This window comes from Balearica regulorum, chromosome 17 (genome assembly GCF_011004875.1).
Source record: "Balearica regulorum gibbericeps isolate bBalReg1 chromosome 17, bBalReg1.pri, whole genome shotgun sequence".
NCBI classification, from domain to species: Eukaryota; Metazoa; Chordata; class Aves; order Gruiformes; family Gruidae; genus Balearica; species Balearica regulorum.
Window position 1 is genome coordinate 4,039,177 of NC_046200.1, and position 20,432 is coordinate 4,059,608.

Below are 20,432 nucleotides of genomic sequence, written 5' to 3' on the forward strand. Positions count from 1 at the left end.
CTGGATTGTCTGAACACTCCATGAGCCATTTTGTGACTATTAGAGAAGCTGGCAGAGCAGAGATGGTTAACTGGTGGGTATAAGTTGACATCTGGCAAGCACAGCGTTAGGCAGTTGACATGCTTAGGAAACTTTTTAACACATAGAGGAACTTCAGAAGCAGCTACAAAGAACATCAACTTATACAATGATGCTGGGTGGTGCTACCAGGCCTAGTTCAGTACCCACTTCACCATGCAGCGTTTTGTTAGTATCTGAGATAAAGCATTACTGTCGACTGGCAATACTGTGGTCTCTGTGCAATCACTGGGGAGATGTGACTTATGGCAGTTCTTCCCAGAGGTGACATGCCCTCAGAAAACCTCCTGGCAGCTAGGGCTCAGGGAGTTAATTCGTTTCTAGCAGAGGGCCCAGACACAGTATGGGACCAGCGCAACAGATCACCCACTTGCCTCCAAGTTAGATCTGTTAGAAGGGCGAAGGCGCAGTTTTGGCACATGTACTTGTATCTATTCTCTAGACTTTCTTACTTTGTACTCTGAAGACTTACATTAAAGATCTTCTACCATCCTTTCCAGAGACACTGCCCTGAGACTTCCTCTGCAAAATGTTGCAGGAATTATCCAGGGTTTTTCATACGCTAAGCAAAAGTCCCCTAGCTGACCCTTTTTAAAACATAAAACTTGAATTTATTTAAACTAAAGCCAACTCTTGAAGTTTTTGAGGTCTCTCTTCCAGAAATTCCCTGTCTCCTCTTTACTCTGAATCTGTGTGTGCAAGCAGGAATGGCATGAGGCAGCAATGATGATTTAGCACAATCACTTACTAGAAGAACCATTTCTTTAAATCAGTTACCTGGATGGTCCTGCCACTACATGAGGGTAAGAGGATATGGGAAACAATGGTCTCTGCCTTGGGCTTTCATAGGAGTGGTGTCAAGGAACACTATGACCACCTCAGACCAAACCAAGGGACATCATCTTACCATCAGAGGATGGAGCAGGAATCTCTGAGTGCTCTTCCCTACTCTTTAGCTCTAACAGTGCCCTGAAATCACTTGGTCCTCCCTCTCTCTCCTATGACTTGCCTACCCGATGAGTGCACCAGAAAGACTAGACTGCTAAATCATACACAGCTCTGGAGAGAAGAGTGTATTATTGCCAGTGACCCTTCCTGGCCTAGCAGGAAGGCAGCACTATCCTCTCTCTCGTCAGGAGAGGGGATGGAGCAGGAGTCCTAATCGGGGAGACACAAGGGGAAGGAAATGCAGTGACTGGGGAAGGGGTGGAGAAAGGCAAGGAGGACGGAAACTTCCAGGAGGGAAGGAAAAAAAAAAAACCAAACCAAACCCAAACAACAACACACCCAAACCCTCAGTGAGCTAAGGCAGCATCCACGCAGATCCCGTGAGCCTGCCCTGGCCGTACCCACACGCGTGCCCCGCCCGCTCCCCACCGGCTCCGCGGCATCCCGGCCCGCACCCCAGCCTCCCTCTTTGTTTTCCCCAGCGGCTGCGGGGTGTAGGGGGGAGAACAGCGGCGGAGCGGCCGAGGCCCGGCTCTCCCCGAAGCCGGCTGCGGCAGGCGAGGGCAGACTTGCCCCGCCGCGTCCCCCCCGCCCCCGCCCGCACCTTCTGGTGCTTCCTCTCCTTCTCGATGCGGTCCATCCTCTCCAGGCGCAGGCGGTCGAGCTCCAGGCGCAGCTCCTCCATCTCGGGGTTGATGTGGTTGCGGCTCACCAGCACCTCCAAGATCTCCAGCACCCGCACCACCTTGGGCATGAGGCGGGCGATGGCCTCGCAGCCGTGCTGATCGATCACCCGCTCAAACTCCTGCCCCACGGCCGAGGCGATATCGTACACATCCATGACCGTCAGCTCCGCCGCGTTCTTCTCCAGGGCGGGCGGCGCCCCGCCGCCGCCGCCGTCCATGGCTCGCCCGGCCCCGCGATGCCCTCATAGGCGGCGGCGGGGCGCTCTCCTTGCGGGGCGCCCCCTCCGGCAGCCGACCCCTCCTCACCCGGCGCCCCCTCACCCGGGCCGCGGCCCCACGCAACTCCCGCGAACTCGAGCTGTCGCAGCGGGGGGGGGGTGGTGGTGGTGGTGGTGGCGTGTGTTTAAACTTGGCCGGGCGGCGTGAGGAGAGCGGCGGTGGGAGCGCGGGCGCGGCCTCTCCGCCACCACCCCCCGCCTTCGCCCCGCCGCTCGGGGCCAATGGCTGGCGCCGGGCGGGCTCGGGGGAGGCCCCGCGCATGTCCGCGGCCACCGCGCCTCGCCGGGCTCCGGGCGGTGCGGTACGGCCCGGGCCTCGCCCCTTCCCGGGACGATGGATGCCCGCCGGAGTGAGAGTCGCTGCTCCGCGGGGCTCTCCGTGTGCTTCCCCCGCGCTGGGGAGAGGAACCTCACCAGAGGCGGATGCTCTTTGCTTGGTACTTGTGCTGAGGTGCTTCAGCAGCAGGATTACTCACGGTATCAACCTCTTCTGCCCAAGTCTTTGTCGTCTGCCCACACGTTTGAGGGATCAGAAGTCACACCCACGTGTGTTGATGACTCAGGATCCCACGTCGACGGTACCCAGCACCGAAGCGGGTTCGCAGCAGCGGCAGGGTCTCACCGCTGTGTCTGGCACTACGGTGTCCAAGAGTGAGCGCAGCACTCGTGCTCAAAGCTGACTTGTACGGTACCAGGACAGAAGGAGGAAAGGGGATCCCCTGCTCCCAGAGATGACAAAGGCTAACAGATGGCTGCAGGAAAACATCGTGGGGTGAAGAAGTCATTCTGCAGGGCGGCAAGGGTCTCACACACAGCGGCTCGCGTGTCGTTGGGGTTTTTAGGCCCTCGCTCCGTAAGGGAGTCGTTATGCCTGGACACACGTTCAGAGTGTCAGTGGAGGTTTTACACATACGAGCAGTTTGCTGGCATGGATCCACTTACAGAGGAATTTAAACTAAACCAAAATGTATTTTTCTGGTTAAGTTTTTCAGTGTTTTTGCCTTCAGGTGTGACTGTGCACTTTTAAATGTTCTTATTCTCACAGTGATTAGTAAGAGGTGCTCTGGATGAGTCTTCAGTGATAAATTAAATGTGCTTTGAAATAATTTTAAGTCCCAATCCTGCCACTTGCTGTATGCAGTGTAGGAATGATGCATTATATTTTGGACAACATGCTATAAATAATGTCAAACACTGGAACTAGTCAGGAGAAATAGAACTGGAGTTGCAAAAGCCAAGCCTGGAATGACTGATACGTGCTGTGTGTTGTGAACAGTGTTAATTCTCTATTTTTGGCAGATGCAAAACACCAATGCAAGTGAATGGGAGGTATGAATGATGTGAAATGCAACGCTGCGACACTCAAACTTTATCATGTGATACTGTCACTATCTCATTCTGTCACAAGTTACAAAATTTCTATCTTCCTCACGCCCAGTAGGTACTCATCGTCATTGAGCTGGGCCGGCAGGAAGGTAACAAGACGCTCTCCAAAGATCTGAGTTTGACATTCAATTGCCTAACTTATAATAATCATCATGATATCCTGTGAAAACATGTCTACATATCCTTCACAAAATTTATCGCCAAAACTGAACACCGCAGGATATTGCACAAAGTTCCAGAGAGAGCATGAGGATGAATAATGGTGCAGTCATCCTTTCCTGGCGAAGGACGCTTACAAAAGCACAAAGAGGGGTTGCAGTACAAGCAGAACATTTGGAGAACACTCTGGAGTACCTCAGGGGGATAGATGTGCTGTGAAATCATCAGTTTGTCAGAGTTAGAGCTCAGAAAAAAGAGTTCATGCCACCAGAATTCAGTATTAAATGAGTTCCCAATGTAATGTACAAACACACATAGAGGAAAAAATAGAGAACATGCTAGCGGTAAGACTAAAACTACTACTGAGCTAGATGAAAAACCAGCACAGCAGTTTATGCTATGGAAAGCAGTAGATTCAAGGTTGGCTTGATCCAAACTCATTGAAAACAACAGAAGTTTTCAGTGACTTGGCAGGAGAGGCCTCTTCACCAGTCACGTACGTGACCTGCAACTCCTCACGCTCGTGCTTCTGCTGAAAGCTTTCCCTTCCACGTGTGTCCACACCCTGAGCCTGTGCTAATGCAGCCAGCTCTGCTAGCTCAAAACTGGCAGCTTGAGTGAGATGAGCAGAATTTACTCACGTAAATCAAGTATTTGGATTATGCTTGTTATACAACCGAAGACAAACGCAACGTCTGAGTGTTACCAGGAGTACAATAACTGGCGTTTACTTGGCAAACCCAAACGCATGAATATTTCACTAGAAAACCAGATTGTGCTTTAGTCTCTACATTTTCTGCAGATAATTGAAACAGCTAGTCATGAAAACAGACTTCCTTAAGCTCAAGCATGACCTTCTGTATTTCTGACTGGAAGTTGTAATTGAAAATTACCATTTAAGCATGGCCATGCGAGGAATGGCTTTTTATGCAGTTAGCCTTGGGTGAGGCAGAAACCTGCCGTTTATCTTGACTATGAATAACCCACAAGCTGGGCTTCCCCGCTACTTTCTTAATCGTTAGCTGCTCCCCAAATCTCTACCTTGCTGTAGCAAGTTTGGGTTTCCCGAGCTTCAGCAGCAGCTTCGGCCGCGCAGGACCGCGGAGAGAGCCGCCCTCCCGCCCAAATCCCCTCAGGAGCCGCCGGCCGGCCTCCCGCGCTCCCGCCGTCGCTCCCCCGGTTGCCGGGCAACGCCTCCTCAGCCGCTCACCCCAATGCCGTTCCGCGCGCCGCTCTTTCTGACAGGTCGGCTCTCTTCGCCTCGTCCTCATTGGCTTCTCGCCGCCGCGGCTCTGCCCCTGTTCCGTGCTCATTGGTTTCTCCGGAGAACGGGCCCCACCTCCTACGCCGCACGGGCCCCGCCTTAGGGCTTAGGCGGTCCGTTTGCGAATAGTCCTTTACTGGCCACCGTAGCGCAGGCGGTACGTGGCAGTGGAGCTGCGGCGGCCTATGAGCGGCGGCCCCGTGCCCCGGAAGGGGCGTGGCTCTAGCCGGAAATCCCCCTCCCCTTTTCCTGCTGGCCCGCCGCTCGGTGCCCCCTCCCGCTGGGCTCCGCCATGTCGCCGGTGCGGGCGGTGCTGGCGCTGCTGGCCGCGCTGGCGGCCCCGGCTGCCGCCTACTTTGTCAGCATCGACGCGCATGCTGAGGAGTGCTTCCTGGAGAGGGTGCCGTCCGGCACGAAGATGGGACTCATCTTCGAGGTGGCGGAGGGGGGCTTCCTGGACATCGACGTGGAGGTGAGGGGGGGACGGCGCCGCGGCGGGCCGACCTTGGGCCGCGGGTGCTGTGCTGAGGGGAGGGCTGCCGGGCCTTGTCCCGCCGCCACGGGGCTGACCCGGGGCCGGGCCCTGCGCGCTCGTCCCCCACGGCGTGGGGAGGTGGGGAGGCCGTGGCGGTTCGGGGCAGCGCCCGGGAAGGGCAGCGGTGGCGGTGCCCGGTGGAGGCGAGGGGGCGAACATCGACTGGAGGGTGGTTTAAACCCTCCGTCAAGTTTGGGACGGTCCCGTCTCGTTGCGGGGGCTCCGTTTGGCGGGCTCGCCGTCGGCCTGCGGGGCACAGGTGGTCCCTGGCCGGCTGGGTCGGGCCTCGCGTGGTGCCGTGGGCGATCTCGGAGAGGCCGAGGTGCCTCTCCTGGGGGCTGCGTTTCCTGAGGCTGCTGGTGACTTCTGCTGTTGCTGAGGAAGGCAGTCTTCCTGCTTTCCAAGCCGTTCTCTTGAGATTTTCTTCGTTATTCTGCTCGATATTCTTGTCGTAATAAACCGTTTGGCGGGAAGAGCAAACAGGATTTCTCTATGAAATGGTGCCGCTCATTCTGGGAGCGGCGTGTCTCTCCTTAAATCGGTTTGATTGCCATCTTGGAAGTTGTAGGTAAGTCCTTTTTTTCAATGAGACGTCAAATCAGGAGGAGAATAATAAATAAAAAAAATCCTTGCAATCTTGGTGAAGAGCAGTTAGTTGTTTGTTTGGGATAACTTAAACATGAGAGAGTCGGTGCTGAGAGTCGACATAATAGTTTAAAGTTACACATTGCTCTGATACAGGAGAGTCGGGAAGCTGTGAAATCTCATTCAGATGTCACTAGTGAAAGCTCAGCAGCTGAGTTGGTGAGGTAGAAGCCTTAAAATCACAGTGACCCTGAAGGCTCAGTCGTCAGGCCCTTAGTCTATTTGTAATGGTGACTTCAACAATACACAACTGTATGTCTAAAGTAGTATTGACATATGGGAGAATTTTTTTTTTTTCCTTTTTGTTTTCCTTCAAACATCAGAGATAAGGTTTCTCCTGCAGTTGTTAATCTGGCTAACAGCCGGGGCTGTAGTTAGCTTATGGTCTACTTGTTCTTGAATGCTTCTTATCTTGACTACAGAAGGCCAGTAAGAGAGGCTTTTGTACGACTTCATTTACCAAGAAGTTTGTTGGGGTTTTTTGTGTGGTGTTTTTTTAAAGATTTCTGTATAGAAAAATGCATCACTGCTTTTGAGTTGTGGGAGGGAAAGTATGAAGAATGCCGAACCAATCAGATTACAGATGGTATGGGTAATTTTGACTGGATAATTTGAGAATATGCTTGCAATGCTGTAATGGTATATTTAAAACTACTGTATTTTAAATAAAATGTGTGATATTTTGTTCTCCCCATCCAGATTACAGGGCCTGATAATAAAGGAATTTATAAAGGCGATCGAGAGTCCAGTGGAAAATACACGTTTGCCGCCCACATGGATGGAACTTATAAGTTTTGCTTTAGCAACAGAATGTCCACCATGACTCCCAAGATAGTGATGTTCACTATTGATATTGGGGAAGCTCCAAAGGGGCAAGACATGGAGACAGAAGGTGAGGAAGACGCCTGGAAAGAAATTAGCTCCGGCTTGGGAGCTTTTTCTTACATGCATGACTTCTGAACTTGACTAGGATTCTCAGAATTCCTGTTTCTTCAAGCTGTCTAGTTAGCTGTTCTCTTGCACAGCTAAAATGGATATGGATAGTTTTTAGACCTCATTACACAATTTAATGCAAAATCAACAGAGAATCACTTGGCCATCTGCAGAAACTAATGCTTTCATCCTTTAGTCTTCAGTTTCGTTCTCTGATTTCTAGTTTGCTCAGCAGTGTGTAGACTCTACAAGCATTAGTTGAGCTTTTTGATAAATGCGCTAATATAAAAATTTTCTCTTAGCCATATAAGTTACTGTTTTATCTGCAGCCTTTTGTCCTGTACTGGTGTTCATCTCTTACACTTTTCTCTAGGTGGTGGAGATACCTGGGATGGTATGTGTACTGCTTTTTGAAAGCTCATTAGCATCTTGTCTTTTGCGTATGTTTATTCACTAACAGCTAACGTTTGCTTTTTCTCTGTAACATTTGTTTGTAGCATGAGAATGTCTTATTAAAAAACTACATAAAAGGTCTGATTCTGAGCAATGCTGAGCACCTGCAAGCTTTCATCAAGAGGTTTATGTACGTAGCAGCTCTTGGGATCAGGTCCTTGGACTGTCCGTGAACAGTTTGTCTTCAAGTGGTTATTTATGGCTAACAGATGATTTAATCAGGAGTTTTAGGTGAAATTAAACTAAACCACTGAACGTCCAAGAACATTGGATATTTTAGATGGTGTTTGCTTTCTGGTGCTAAAGTGGGTGTTGAATAATCAAGGGATTTTTGAGCAATAAGCTTCTTTTAGGTTATTAATTATCGGTAATGTTGCAAGGGGGAAAACTTCAAACTTGTCATTTGCTGTAAAAGTAATAAATGAATGTATTGGGTAACAAGTTACAAAGTTTTATTTAGAAATCACTAACTGTAGCTAGAAAGGCAATAAATTCTTGTTCTTTTTTAGCAAGTAAATAACTGTGTGCATTGAGTGTTTGATATCACTTGAAAAGTAACAAATTCCTAACTTAAAAAAAAAAAAAATCAAAAGACTCTGTTAAATCTTTTATTGAGTCTGAATATATCTGTTGTAAAGAATATCAGTGCAGCTTTAAATTTTTGTAAGGCAAACACTTTTTCTTGAGTGTATTTTTTTGGAGTAGGTTTAAACAATCCCTGCAGCTGTGATTTCTTCTCTTACTAATAAACTGCACTTACTGCAATGACCAGTTGGCCATGAAAATAAGTGATTTATGATATCAGCAAAGTGAGTGTCATTTACACAATTATTTAAGATTTTCATTGTAACTTGTATGAGTGTTATTCTCTGGTCGTCTTTTTGACTGTTCCCCATAAGGTGTGTATTTTGAATAGCTTTATTTTCAGATTGTGATCTGAAACACTTAATTTATAAATAAAAATGTAATAAGGTAGCTTCGAAGTCAAGTATGTCCCTTCGATGGAAAATGGGTTGGCTTTTGTGACTTTTTAAGAGAGCTGATTGCCCAGAGCGTGTCTGTGGAATGATAACTTGAACTTCTTTTGGTGCTAGAAAACTTTGAAAATTACATGCATAATTTATAAATCTGTAAGTGGACAGTTCTTTGAGCATGAATGTATTTAAAAGATCCTGCGATTGACAGTCAAATCACTAAATCTTGGATCTCTGATCCTTCCGTTTGCTGAACTATCTCAAGCTAGTTTTCTGTTACCGTTGGTTTGGTATTTTCCTCCTCTTCTGCTTTCACATACCAGAACCTGAAGCCAGTTCCTGCCCTCTGCCAGGCGTCTTTGGCATTGTTTCTGCTGAATGCTGTGCTTCAGCTAAACCAGAAGATCACGAGATGTGATATGTTGCTTCAGAAAGTGATCTCGTTTTGCCAGCATCATGATCTTAAGCTAAATTCTCAGTCGTTCTATTTTTTTTCAAGCTTAACAACTAGGAAAAGCTGTATTGTTAAGATAATTTGCTTGGAATATGTTGGACAGTATTGGCAAAATAGATACTAGTGTGTGGTATTGATCTTATGTGTTCTTACATTCTGTTTTTCTGGAAAAGTATGCCCGTATTGTAAACAAGCGGTCTGTACTGACTCTAAATTGTGTGTCTTCTGCCTTCTAGTTGGACGTGGAGAAAGATGTTTTCCCACTTATTAAATACTGTAGAGACATGTTACGAAAAGTGGCACTATGAAAACTAAACTTTACTTTGCTGTAAGGATAGAAAATTTTCAGCTGTACAGACTGCATTTTTCAGAACTTCTGCAACAGGAAATAAAGTGTAACTGTTCATAAATATCAACAAAGTGGTTTTTTGAGTCAATAACAGACTTTCTGATGCTTCTGAACTTATTCTGCAGCTCATCAGAACAAGCTAGAAGAGATGATTAATGAATTAGCAGTGGCCATGACAGCTGTAAAGCATGAACAGGAGTACATGGAAGTTCGTGAAAGAATACATAGAGCAAGTACGTGGTGTTGACTTAAATGCCTTCTCCCCTCTCAGATGAACTTACAAAATGTGGTTTAAAATAGAATTCCATGAAAGCTATTCCAAGTTAGTAAAGAACAAAATTTAGAACAAGGTCTGAAGGACCTGCCCATACAATAAAGACTGTAGTTGATGCTTGCAGTCTTTTTTAAATTGGTTCACCTCTCATGTAATGAAGATTGTTATGGAAAATAATCTTTGCTTAATTGGTATAAATTCTACAGTTCTTTGAATGGCATATTCATGACGATATCGGTAATGCTTTGGTTCCCAGAAACAGACTTTGGTTGAACTATTACTTCATCCTTGAAGTAGGTGTGGCTTAATAATTGAGCCAAAGTCTTTTTTAAATATTGCATCTAAACAGAGAAAAATTACTGTTATTTCCAAGTAGAGAACATGGTTAACTCTGCAGTTACAACCCTCACTTTCTGAAATACAGCTTTAAAGTAATGACATGATAGAAATATTGGTGGTTTATGTGCAATACCTCAGTTGCAGTGACAAAGTATGTTTTAAATTTGTTTTAAATGTTTTATTACTTACTACTGTTATTTTTTTTTTTCCCAAACAGTTAATGACAACACAAACAGCAGAGTGGTTCTTTGGTCATTCTTTGAAGCTCTTGTACTAGTTGCCATGACACTGGGACAAATCTACTATCTGAAGAGGTTTTTTGAAGTCCGAAGGGTTGTTTAAGAGTACTTTTCCGGTCCTGGATTTCAGTTCACTGTCTACCAAACATCCTGGTCACAAAAAAGTCATTTAGTTTCTGAACCCTCTTTACTGAACTGTAAAACTTATTTGCTTATGTTCCTTCCTAGTTAAAAATGAATTGTTTTTATATATCTTCTGTAGAAAAAGCTGTGCTGAAATCTTGTCACTTAATTGGCCTAATTTTTCCACTGAAATCTGCCTAGTCTGTGTGCTAAGCAAGGTCCAAGCAAGCTGCAAATGCTGTAATTCAACTGTAGTAACAAGCAATGTTGATGTCTTTCCTACCTTTTTTTTTCTGTTTTCATAAGTACTTGCAGTTCTATCTAGGGAAACGGTACAAGGCCCTAACATGACTGTTTGCATTTTTGACATCTTTAACCCTGCAGTAGGTGTTATGAAATTGAAATAATCCCTTCTTCACGTATATAAACTGCCAAGGAGAAGCGATTGGAACTTTATTCTGATAATGAATAGAAGACAGCTGACAACTTCCAATCTAGTATTCATACCTAGTTGATATTTAAAAGAAAGTCTTCAAAAAATACTCTAATCGCATCAACGTATTCCCAAAGTTCTTTTAAATTAAATAGCCAATACAAAAATACATTTTCTCCTTTACTTACCGAATGTGCATCATATGGTTTTTAGTCTTTCACAGGTTTTATATTGAAGCCGGTTGTGTGCAGTGTCTTGGCAAACAATAGTTAACCCTCTGGTTTGTGCAGGTCCAACGCTCCGACTGTTGGCACTTCTGCAGGATACGTTAGTGTGTGGGAAATCGGGATTCCTGATGCCAAAGGGTTAACGGTTCTGGGGGTTTATTGCGATGCTATGCAGCCCTTGTATTTAAGTTAAGTGGCAGTCTTTGCCATTTTCTGATCATAATTAGCATAATGCTAAATACCGGTGTGTTTTCTTTTTCAGGCACATGTAGATTTGTTTTTGTATAAAGTTACTTTCCTCGGTATCTGATGATTGGTTTAAAAATTCAAGAAGCGTCTGATGTGGGTGCTGAGCCAGGATTATGTTGTGACTGATGTATATTAGTTGTAATCATTTTTGGGGGTGGGGTGGGGTCTTTTCCAGGGGGGAGCCTCTACAAGTAACACACAACAGTTTTGTACAATTAATTTAAAATTTGTTACAGGTTTTCATGTTCCAGGTAAAGTTTTTTCAACCTTGGGCAAACACTTGCAGCAGTTCTTCAGAAAGGTGGCTGTTACACCTTATTGCAACTGTTGTGTGCCAATATTTTTGTGTAAAACACTTAAAATTGAATTCAAAGATGTACATTTAAAAATTGCTTGTGAATCTAAATATGACCCAGGTTCGATAAATAAACAAATTCTTTAAAAAAAAAAAAAGTTACTTTGTATTTTTTTCTTTGCTTTAAGAGGAAGTACAGTTTAACACTCGAAGCTTTTTCATAAAGTACCTCTTAGAGCATCAGGATTCATCCAAAGGCCGTCTCACTTTGTGAGCAGGTAGAAGAAATTGCAGGTAATTCTAAACATACAGCTTTGCTGCTCGACTCTGGGCAGTTGGGGGTCACAGTGCTTCCATATGACCCACAGAATTACTTACTATAATAGGCCACTTGTTAGAAAAATAAGATTTTTGTGCTCTATCCGAACGGGGGGTGGTTAGTACCGAATTTTTTCATAGAGCAGGCAAACAACACCCCCCCCCCCCCCCGGGTCCGGCTGGGCGCGGAACCAAGGTGCTGCGGTGCGTGTTTCCGCACGGTCCTGCCGATGCCGGACTCCGGGGTGGCGGTGGGGGGGAAGGCCGGGCGGAGGACAGGGCCCAGCCGCCCGTCAAAGATGGAGGCGGTGACTGAGGGGAGCTGGGAGTCGCTGCCCGTGGCGCTGAGCGCTGGCGTGTTGCAGGCGCTGAGGGAGCTCGGCTTCGCCCGCATGACTCCGGTGCAGGTGAGGAGGCGTTCCCCGCCGGCCCCAGGCCCGCAGGTGTCCCGGGGAAGGGGCAGCCCGGCAGCGGCGGGGAGGCAGGGCCTGAGGAAGGAGAGTGCGGGCGGTGTCAGCAGTGCCGGGGCCAGCCCGTGTCGGTGGGCTCGGTCATAGCCCTCACGCTGCGGGTCAGAGCAGGCGCTGGGTTCTGTAGGAGCGAGGGAAGTCGCAGCCCTTGGCTTTCCCGTCACTGGCTCTGCTTGGGTAATGTTCACAGAGAGCTTTGATGTCCGTTGGGGGGATTTAGCCTCTGTGAGATTTATTGCCACCAGAGCAAATTAATGTGATGTTTCTCTTTTTTCTTTCTTCAGTCTGCAACTATTCCGCTCTTCATGAATAACAAAGATGTTGCCGCAGAAGCGGTGAGTGCTGCTTCTTGGTTGAGTTTGTTGTGTTTTCTTGGTTTGTCTCTGGAGCTGAGAGAGGACTGACTGTCTGTCTGTTCTCACAGGTAACAGGCAGTGGCAAAACCTTAGCGTTTGTAATTCCCATACTGGAAATTCTTCTCAGACGGGAAGAAAAATTAAAGAAAATGCAGGTATGATTAAGTTATTCAGTCCTGAATATCTTTTTCTGGTGTGCCAATAAGATTTGAGGATTTCAGGAAAAGTACCAATAAGTAAAATTGCATGTGCACAAAGTGACTGTGTGTTCAGCTCTCTGGTATAACAGTAACAATAAACTGTTTAAAACTTGAAAATAAATACCAAGGTGCTTTCTTTGCACTTAGATACGGCTTCTTATTTGACATGGTAAAGCAGGTTTCTGAGCTGTTAGAAAAATGTCTTAAAATATCAAATACAATGATGTACTGCATGCAAGAGTCCTTGAATGCTTTTCAGCATCCATTGAATACATTTTAGCATACAGAGAGCTTGCACTGTTGTTTACTATTAGATATTGTTATTAGATACTGCTCTTTGAGCAGAGGTATTTTGCACATTGGTTTAATACCTCTTTCATAGATATTTTTTGTTATTTTGTATACTTTATTGTATTTCTTTGGAAATGTTTTGTGTAAAACTAGGATCATAAACATAGGTCATACTCGCTTTGCTTGTAAGGGAGAATTTTGCCTAAATCTTTCTTCTAGTCTGTTATTTTTCATAAATTCCTTTTGTTTTTCATGTGCAGGTTGGAGCTATAATTATCACACCAACAAGAGAATTAGCTATTCAAATTGATGAGGTGCTATCACATTTCACAAACCACTTCCCCAGGTTTAGGTAAGTGAACTTCATGCTTCTCGTGACCATAGTTCCTTTTTCTTTGGACTTCTGTCATTCGTAAACTAGCAAAACTTAATCACTTAAATCTTTCTGGTTTATTGTTTTAGTCAGATTCTTTTAATTGGTGGTAGGAATCCCATGGAAGATGTTGAAAAGTTTAAAGAACATGGGTAAGTTGATTGTCGTTAATTTTTATCAGTGCCTTGCAGCTGTGGTTTACCGCCCATCTTTGGGGTTTTCAAATTAGGGCTTTGGTCTTGCTACTAAAATGTGATGGTACTGCATGAGTATGTTAGGGTGTACACTGAGGAAATTGTGGATTCTTTTCCTTGAGTGAGATACACCATAGTGCGTATTCAATAGGAAAGAATCATACCTGAAATCAGTACCATTTACATGTTGCTTGGGTGAAGAACAGCATGCAGCATGGTGAGCTGAAAAATGTTGTCACTGAATATTTTGGTTCTTTCTTTCTTTCTTGTAAATGTTGTACTAGCAGTAGGCTCTGGTGAGATTGAGACCATGCTGATGAATAATTTTCTGGAACTGTTTAGTGCAGATACTAATGAGGAAGTTTTGAAGCAATTGTATTTGCCACTGGCTTTTGTGTGGAGGTACTGAATGTTTCTTCTAGCTGATAGTTGCTGATTATATTCTAAATTTTTATTACCACAAATGGTATGCTTTCACCTGAGTGGTTTTCTCCCATCAACGTATTGTCCGAAAGGCACTGATATATGAATACAGTTAGAAGGGACAAACTGAAATGGTTTTATTGAAGAATGCAGTCAACTTGAGTGCAGGTCTGTGCTGTGGTAATTCTGTTAGCAGCTCCCCGAAAGTCCTTACCTTGTGCAGTTACAGAATTGCTGTGTGTCTTGTTCACAAACAGCGGGAACATCATTGTAGCTACACCGGGCCGCTTGGAGGATCTGTTCAGAAGAAAAGCGGATGGGCTGGATCTAGCAAGCTGTGTGAAGTCTCTTGATGTGTTGGTATTAGATGAAGCAGACAGACTTCTAGATATGGGCTTTGAAGCAAGGTATTTAAATAATAAATTCTCATTACACTTCTGAAGTTTTAAATGAGTTCATATGTGAATGAGTTTGGCCTACAGTCACCATTAAAATTAGATTTGTTCTGGTTTATTCTTTTACCTCTCTTTGCTCTGTTGACTGTATAAAGCGATTGCTAAAAGAGAATCAGGAAAGAGTGGATCCTTGATGAATACAGAGTTTAAAAATTTCTTTTTTTCTGATGTATGTTAGCATATGCTATAGTAATGCTTGATTAAGTATCATTTATGCGTCAGAATGGCTTAAAACACTCTATCAAATAAGCTTTTGATGTCCCTTGTCTCTTTCTCTCAAAGTTAATTAGCTCAATAGAAGATTGGCACTTGATAATAGCTACTATTTTTTTTATAAACTCTTACTTCCAGTGATTAAACTTCTTTCTGAGGGAAATCATGGAACAGTTACATTTTACATGTGCTTGCTTGCAGTTTAAACACCATTCTGGACTTTTTGCCCAAGCAGAGACGGACAGGTCTGTTCTCAGCAACTCAAACTCAAGAGGTGGAGAACCTGGTGAGAGCAGGTCTCCGGAATCCTGTCCGCATCTCAGTAAAAGAGAAGGGAGTGGCAGCAAGCAACACACAGAAAACTCCAACGCGCCTGGAGAACTATTATATGGTGTGAACCTCTGTGCTTTACGATAGTTTCTTGTTCCCTCTCCTTTTTCCCTGGCTCCATCAATAAATTTTTAAATCCTGGCCAGTTAGGATCGCATTAATAGAGGAACCAGAAGTCTTGAAGACATAAAGCTCTTGCAGGTTCACTGCAGATCAGTAACCAAGCTGAGGAAAAAGATCTGAATTAGCTCTGTGAGTTTTGTTTGACTGGCCAGGAATAGTTGTAACCCAAAACTAGCTGCAGTGCTGCAGCTCTTTGACCTGCTTCTAGAGAATGGGTATGGGAGGGAAACCTGAGAAACTAATGTGGGAGAGGTATTGTGGCTGGGGGTGGGAAAACTGGGAGTTTAACTATTTATTTTTGCTCAAAACAAGATGCATAAAAGAGTAATATTCCATGTGATGAACTGTGGTACAAATGATCAGTATTAACAAATTATGCCTGTAGGCATTTATTGGTGCACAATGAGTGGAGGAAGCTGGCAGATCACTTTATATCGAGTCTCTTTTCTTACTTTTTTTTTTTTCTTTTGCCTTATGTAGATATGCAAAGCAGATGAAAAATTTAATCAGTTGGTGCATTTTCTTCGACAGCACAAACAGGAAAAACATCTAGTCTTTTTCAGGTAATTCTGCTGGGGTTTAATTGTGAAAATAGTGTGGTGGTTTATTACTTAAATTCCAAAACCGTGCCCTTTGTTGACGAGGACACAGCTTTTTTAGAAGTGATATAATTTTAATATCTGTCTTGTAGAATATGGCACATAAAACCAGATTACTCATTGCTTCATGTCAGGATTGCATTGAACTTTATTAAGGAAAACATACATTTTAAATGCATTTTTAAAGTAAGGCATTATAGATGATTATATGTTTATGATAAAAATTGTGTATGTGTTAGGTAAAAATAGGCAGTAGTTTATATTTTTTTAAAGGTCTCAGACTGCTCTAGCTTGTCTGTCTAAACCAGATTAAAAATGCAGCATAATCTTTTGCTTTTATGTCTGTTTTCATCCCAACAGCACGTGTGCCTGTGTGGAATACTATGGGAAGGCTTTGGAATCCTTAATTAAACAAGTGAAAATAATGAGCATTCATGGGAAAATGAAACACAAACGTAACAAGATTTTTACTGAATTTCGGAAGCTCCCAGGGTAAGAACATATAAATAAGCTAAGCTAGCCAAAAGTAAAAATGGTATGGGATATGTAATTTTGTCTGACAATGTTATTTTGCTGCTTAAATGTGGAAGAGTGGCATTGTGCTGAGGAGAAGGATGCTGCTAGCTGGTTCTGAATGTATTTATAACAACACAAACTATGCTTAGCTACTCAAAGTACGATCACAAAGAAAGTGAAAATGTGACTGGAGCACGCCCAGTGTAATTTTGCTAATCCGTGTGGCAGCATGGAAGGTGCAGGGACACGGATTTAGGATATCCTGCAGCCCGGGTCCCTCTGCAGTTTGCAGTGCTTGCTCGCCAAACATGCACTGTGGAGCCCATTGTTACTCCTGCTTTCTGGGCTACTGTTTTAACTGGGGACACTGTGCTGTCACGTACTACAACCACATGTTAACCTTGCTGTATAAACATACTATCAGGAGGGAACTGGTAGTGAAAATAACCTTTTCCTGATTGGTAACCAGAGCGGAAACCCATTTTATTTGTATATGAACAAGAATATGGCAACACGATGCTGTAATTTACCTGCAGAAAAGTGTTGTCAGCTTTGCAGGATGTTGTTAAGAGACTCTCATCCCGTTAGCTGTCATTTTTTATTGCATAGGACCTGAGATTTAGCAGTGTGTATTATAAGAAAAATAATTACCAACAGACTGGAGGAACAACTGTTTACAATAGCATGCTAAAACTGTCGGTCTCTTAGGTCTTTTATTAAAACATTTATAGTATTACCTTCAGCTCTGGTGGATGCAATGGTGATATAAAATTAGAACTTGTAATAGGGAATTGATTTTTTTCTTAGTGATGTTGGCTGTAATATAAATTGCATTCCTTTCCGTAATGTTACGTAGAATTTCAGTTGGTGGAAGCTGCAACTACCTTACAATATTTTGTGTCTTTTCAAAACACATATGTTTTAAAACATTTTGTTCTTCATTCTCCAGTGTAGATGCAGAATACACAGTTGGGGGGATACTGGCTCTTCTCAAATGACAGTTTAATGAAAATAACTTTTTCTTCTTCCTAGTGGCATTTTAGTTTGCACTGATGTGATGGCCCGTGGCATAGACATTCCAGAAGTACACTGGGTTTTACAGTATGACCCACCTAGCAGTGCAAGGTACAAGTTCACATCTTAAGAATGTTTACTCTACTTGTGGTCATGTTACTATACTGCTAAGATATAAATTGAGAACACACAACTGCGGAAAACACCTTTAATTGCTGCCTGCAAGTTAGTCTGAGTGAACACACAAAATAACGCAGGAACAAGGAAGGTTGGAACACTGCAATTTTTGTTGTAACTGCTGTGAATTGAAATGATTTTGCGTTTTAAGTCAAATGGGTGGTCACTGCATATATTTGTGTGAAGAGGCACTCTAGTGCAAGGTATGAGAGTATCAAATAATGAGAGGTGAGACTCTAGGGTGAATGAGAAGAGATGAGAGTGAGGACAGAGCTCTGCAAGGAACAGTACATTGAAAGTCCACGAGAGGTGCTTTTCCACATATTTTAACTTCCAATGTCATAATTCTCCCTACAACTTGCTTAAACTCCATCCCCAAAACAGATGCCCGTTGTTTTAGCATACAGTCCTACCAATTGAGCGGGACTGCTACGTCTTGCGTTTTGCTGATTCCTGCTAGTTTATTTCAAAAGTATATAGCACTCTGTATTTTCCGTTCCATCAGATTTCCCCTTTTGCTGTCCGTGCAGTACTTTAAAATCAGACTGAGTCTCTCTCGTTAAGTTAGTGCTGTGTTGTGTTGTTTCAGTGCTTTTGTGCACCGCTGTGGTCGAACAGCGCGGATTGGCAATGTCGGCAGTGCACTTGTATTTTTGCTTCCCATGGAAGAATCTTACGTTAACTTTCTCTCCATCAACCAAAAGGTTAGTAGACTTTTATTCTACCCCAAAGCAGGAAAGGGCAAGGGGGCAGGCTTACTGATAGGAATTTTGAAATCAGAATTTGTAGAACTTAAGGTCAGATGCATAGATAATGTTTTAACAGAGGTGTATAATTAAAAAAAAAAGACGAGCTGCTTATTAATCACCAGATGCAACTATCTGTTAGAACATGATTGCTCCCAGTGTTACCTACTGAGTTTGTAATAGGAATGCGTGATGCATTGAGTAAGGAAAAGCTTTTCATTTCTAAAGGTGTGGAGACTGAGCGTTTCCAGAAGGGCAGTGCAGCCTTACACTCCTACCCCCACCTTGCTGCCACCAGTTTGTGTGCTGCACCCTCCGTGCTGCTTATTTTTAACTCTTGAGAATTTCCCGTGCCCAGTCCTGTGTTTGTGGGATTAATTGTATGAATTCTCTAGAGGCCTGCTAATGAGGATGTAGCTCAATAAGGTGTGAGATGAAGATCTTGCCTCTCTTGAGCCGCAGTGTGCGAACTCTTCTGCTGGGCTAGGGCATCTGTGTGTGGGGCTGAATGGTGAACTAGTGTGCTGAAATGGCCAAGTAGAAGGGGGAAAGGGGCTCAAACTGTGTTTGAAGTTTCACAGTGTGTTTTAAGTCATTGAGCTGAACTTTTCCTTTGTTTTTTTCTTTCTTTTCTGGTTTTCAGTGTCCCATGCAGGAAATGAAACCACAGACAAATGTGCTAGATCTCCTTCCAAAACTGCAGTCTATGGCCCTAGCTGACAGGGCAGTATTTGAGAAAGGGATGAAAGCATTTGTGTCTTACGTCCAGGCTTACGCCAAACATGAATGTAATCTGATCTTCCGAATAAAAGGTAATTCCCAACAGGATTTGGTATTTTTTTTACTGTTCTTTTCAGAAGACAGTACTTGGTTTGGCCAAAAATGTGGTGGTGTTATCCACAGGCTTCAACTACTGATTCCTGATCTCAGTTACTTTCTGCAGCATCCAATTCTGACAAAACTCCTGTTTTTTCAAGCAACATGTTTGTCATCATTTTCAAGAGAAAACGTTTAATTAGCAAGTTTGACCAAAATTGACATAAGCATAAATAAAAGTGACTTAGTATTGCTACTAGTATTGAGTACAGAATGCAAATGATACAGTAAGATTTTTTTTTCTGTGACTGCTAAGGGAAATTATCTTTTCATCCAGCAGGAAACTGACTTTATAAATTTTATTTTAACAGATCTGGATTTTGCTAGTCTTGCCAAAGGTTTTGCATTGTTGAAAATGCCAAAGATGCCTGAACTCAGAGGAAAATGTTTTCCAGACTTTACTCCAGTCACTGTTAATACGGACTCCATTTCATTTAAGGATAAAAATAGAGAAAAACAGAGACAAAAGCAATTAGAACAACAAAGAAAAGAAAGACAAGAAAATGAAGGGAAAAAGAAATTCATAAAGAACAAGGCCTGGTCAAAGCAGAAAGCCAAGAGGGAGAAGAAAAAGAAAGTAACAGCTAAAAGGAAGCGTGAAGAGGTAAACTGTGCCCTGATTACTGTAGCGTAGGTACATACTTTCAAAGGGCAGAGCACCATGGGATTTTAGTTTGACAGAATTGATGGCTGTAAATTAACTTTTTAGGACCTTGACAGGAGAACTTAAGAAAATTATAGAGAAGCTTTTTAAAGCCAAACACTGAAACAGCTTCTCAGCACTCTGATGCTGGTCAGTAATGCTGCCAGCATAGGTAGCAGAGATTTCTATTTCTCAGAGGTGCAGCAGCATGGTGTGATGGTGGACAGCACTTGATTTTTTTTTTTTTCTCTGCTTTTTTCAATTCTCAGCAAGTGTAACAGAGTTAGTTTCCTAGGAAGAAACTGAGTATTATTTCCTGCTTGGAAACTTATGGCAAAATCTGAGTTGTAAATTTCTCTTGTGTTCAGCTGTACAGAATGAAAGCCTTTTGGTGTGTTTGTTTTTTTTTTTTTTTTTCAACTGTCAACAGGGCTCTGATATTGAAGATGAGGATATGGAAGAGTTGCTGAATGACACAAGGCTCTTGAAAAGATTAAAGAAAGGAAAAATTAGTGAAGAAGAGTTTGAGAAGAGACTAACAGGCAGCAAGAGTAGACTCAAAGCAGAAACTATTGCTGACTTAGAGTCTGAAGGTTAAGTTATTCTAACCCCACTTTTACATTAAAATAATATTTCAATAAAACTGTATTTTTATAACAAAATAACAATGCAGAGAACAGAATTGATCTAATTTCTTCACAGAGACCTAGTGTCCATAAAGACATACAACCAAGCCTGCAGTTAAGAACAAAGCTAAAAGCAGCGCTCCTGTATGGTGTGGCTGCAGATTTCCA

The 20,432-nt window shown here is 43.5% G+C and overlaps 3 protein-coding genes across 8 annotated transcripts in view; 2 read left to right on the forward strand and 1 right to left on the reverse strand.

Moving 5' to 3' along the window:
• RILPL1 (Rab interacting lysosomal protein like 1) overlaps positions 1-4,737 on the reverse strand; it is a 29,443-nt gene extending 24,706 nt beyond the window's left edge. Inside the window, exon 1 of one of the 4 annotated variants that reach the window (XM_075769328.1) lies at positions 4,577-4,737. Coding sequence is in view for 3 of the 4 variants with exons in the window: in XM_075769326.1 (XP_075625441.1) it covers positions 1,631-1,930 (300 nt within the window). In the remaining variant the exon portion in view is untranslated. Of the gene's footprint in view, positions 1-1,630; positions 2,181-4,576 lie in introns of those variants that run through there. The other 3 variants (XM_075769326.1, XM_075769327.1, XM_075769329.1) reach the window with 3 other exon arrangements.
• Positions 4,738-5,015: 278 nt separating this feature from the next.
• Positions 5,016-11,479, forward strand: TMED2 (transmembrane p24 trafficking protein 2). Of its 2 annotated transcripts, XM_075769336.1 has the most exons (5): positions 5,017-5,271; positions 6,679-6,871; positions 7,286-7,306; positions 9,268-9,375; positions 9,973-11,479. In XM_075769336.1, exons 1-5 carry the CDS (start codon positions 5,092-5,094, stop codon positions 10,095-10,097), a joined length of 627 nt encoding a protein of 208 aa, XP_075625451.1. In that variant the 5' UTR covers positions 5,017-5,091; the 3' UTR covers positions 10,098-11,479. The 2 variants fall into 2 exon arrangements, with proteins under 2 accessions (XP_075625452.1, XP_075625451.1); XM_075769337.1 differs by lacking the exon at positions 7,286-7,306 and having other exon boundaries at positions 5,016-5,271.
• DDX55 (DEAD-box helicase 55) lies at positions 11,475-20,383 on the forward strand. 2 transcript variants are annotated; one of them, XM_075769318.1, is made up of 14 exons: positions 11,475-11,615; positions 12,394-12,444; positions 12,534-12,620; positions 13,217-13,308; positions 13,419-13,481; positions 14,204-14,353; positions 14,816-15,005; positions 15,548-15,630; positions 16,027-16,158; positions 17,215-17,307; positions 17,963-18,077; positions 18,763-18,931; positions 19,307-19,599; positions 20,069-20,383. In XM_075769318.1, the coding sequence occupies exons 2-14, from the start codon at positions 12,415-12,417 to the stop codon at positions 20,234-20,236; spliced, it is 1,665 nt and encodes a 554-aa protein (XP_075625433.1). In that variant the 5' UTR covers positions 11,475-11,615; positions 12,394-12,414; the 3' UTR covers positions 20,237-20,383. The 2 variants fall into 2 exon arrangements, with proteins under 2 accessions (XP_075625433.1, XP_075625432.1); XM_075769317.1 differs by lacking the exon at positions 11,475-11,615 and adding an exon at positions 11,822-12,046.
• The last annotated feature ends 49 nt before the right edge of the window (positions 20,384-20,432 follow it).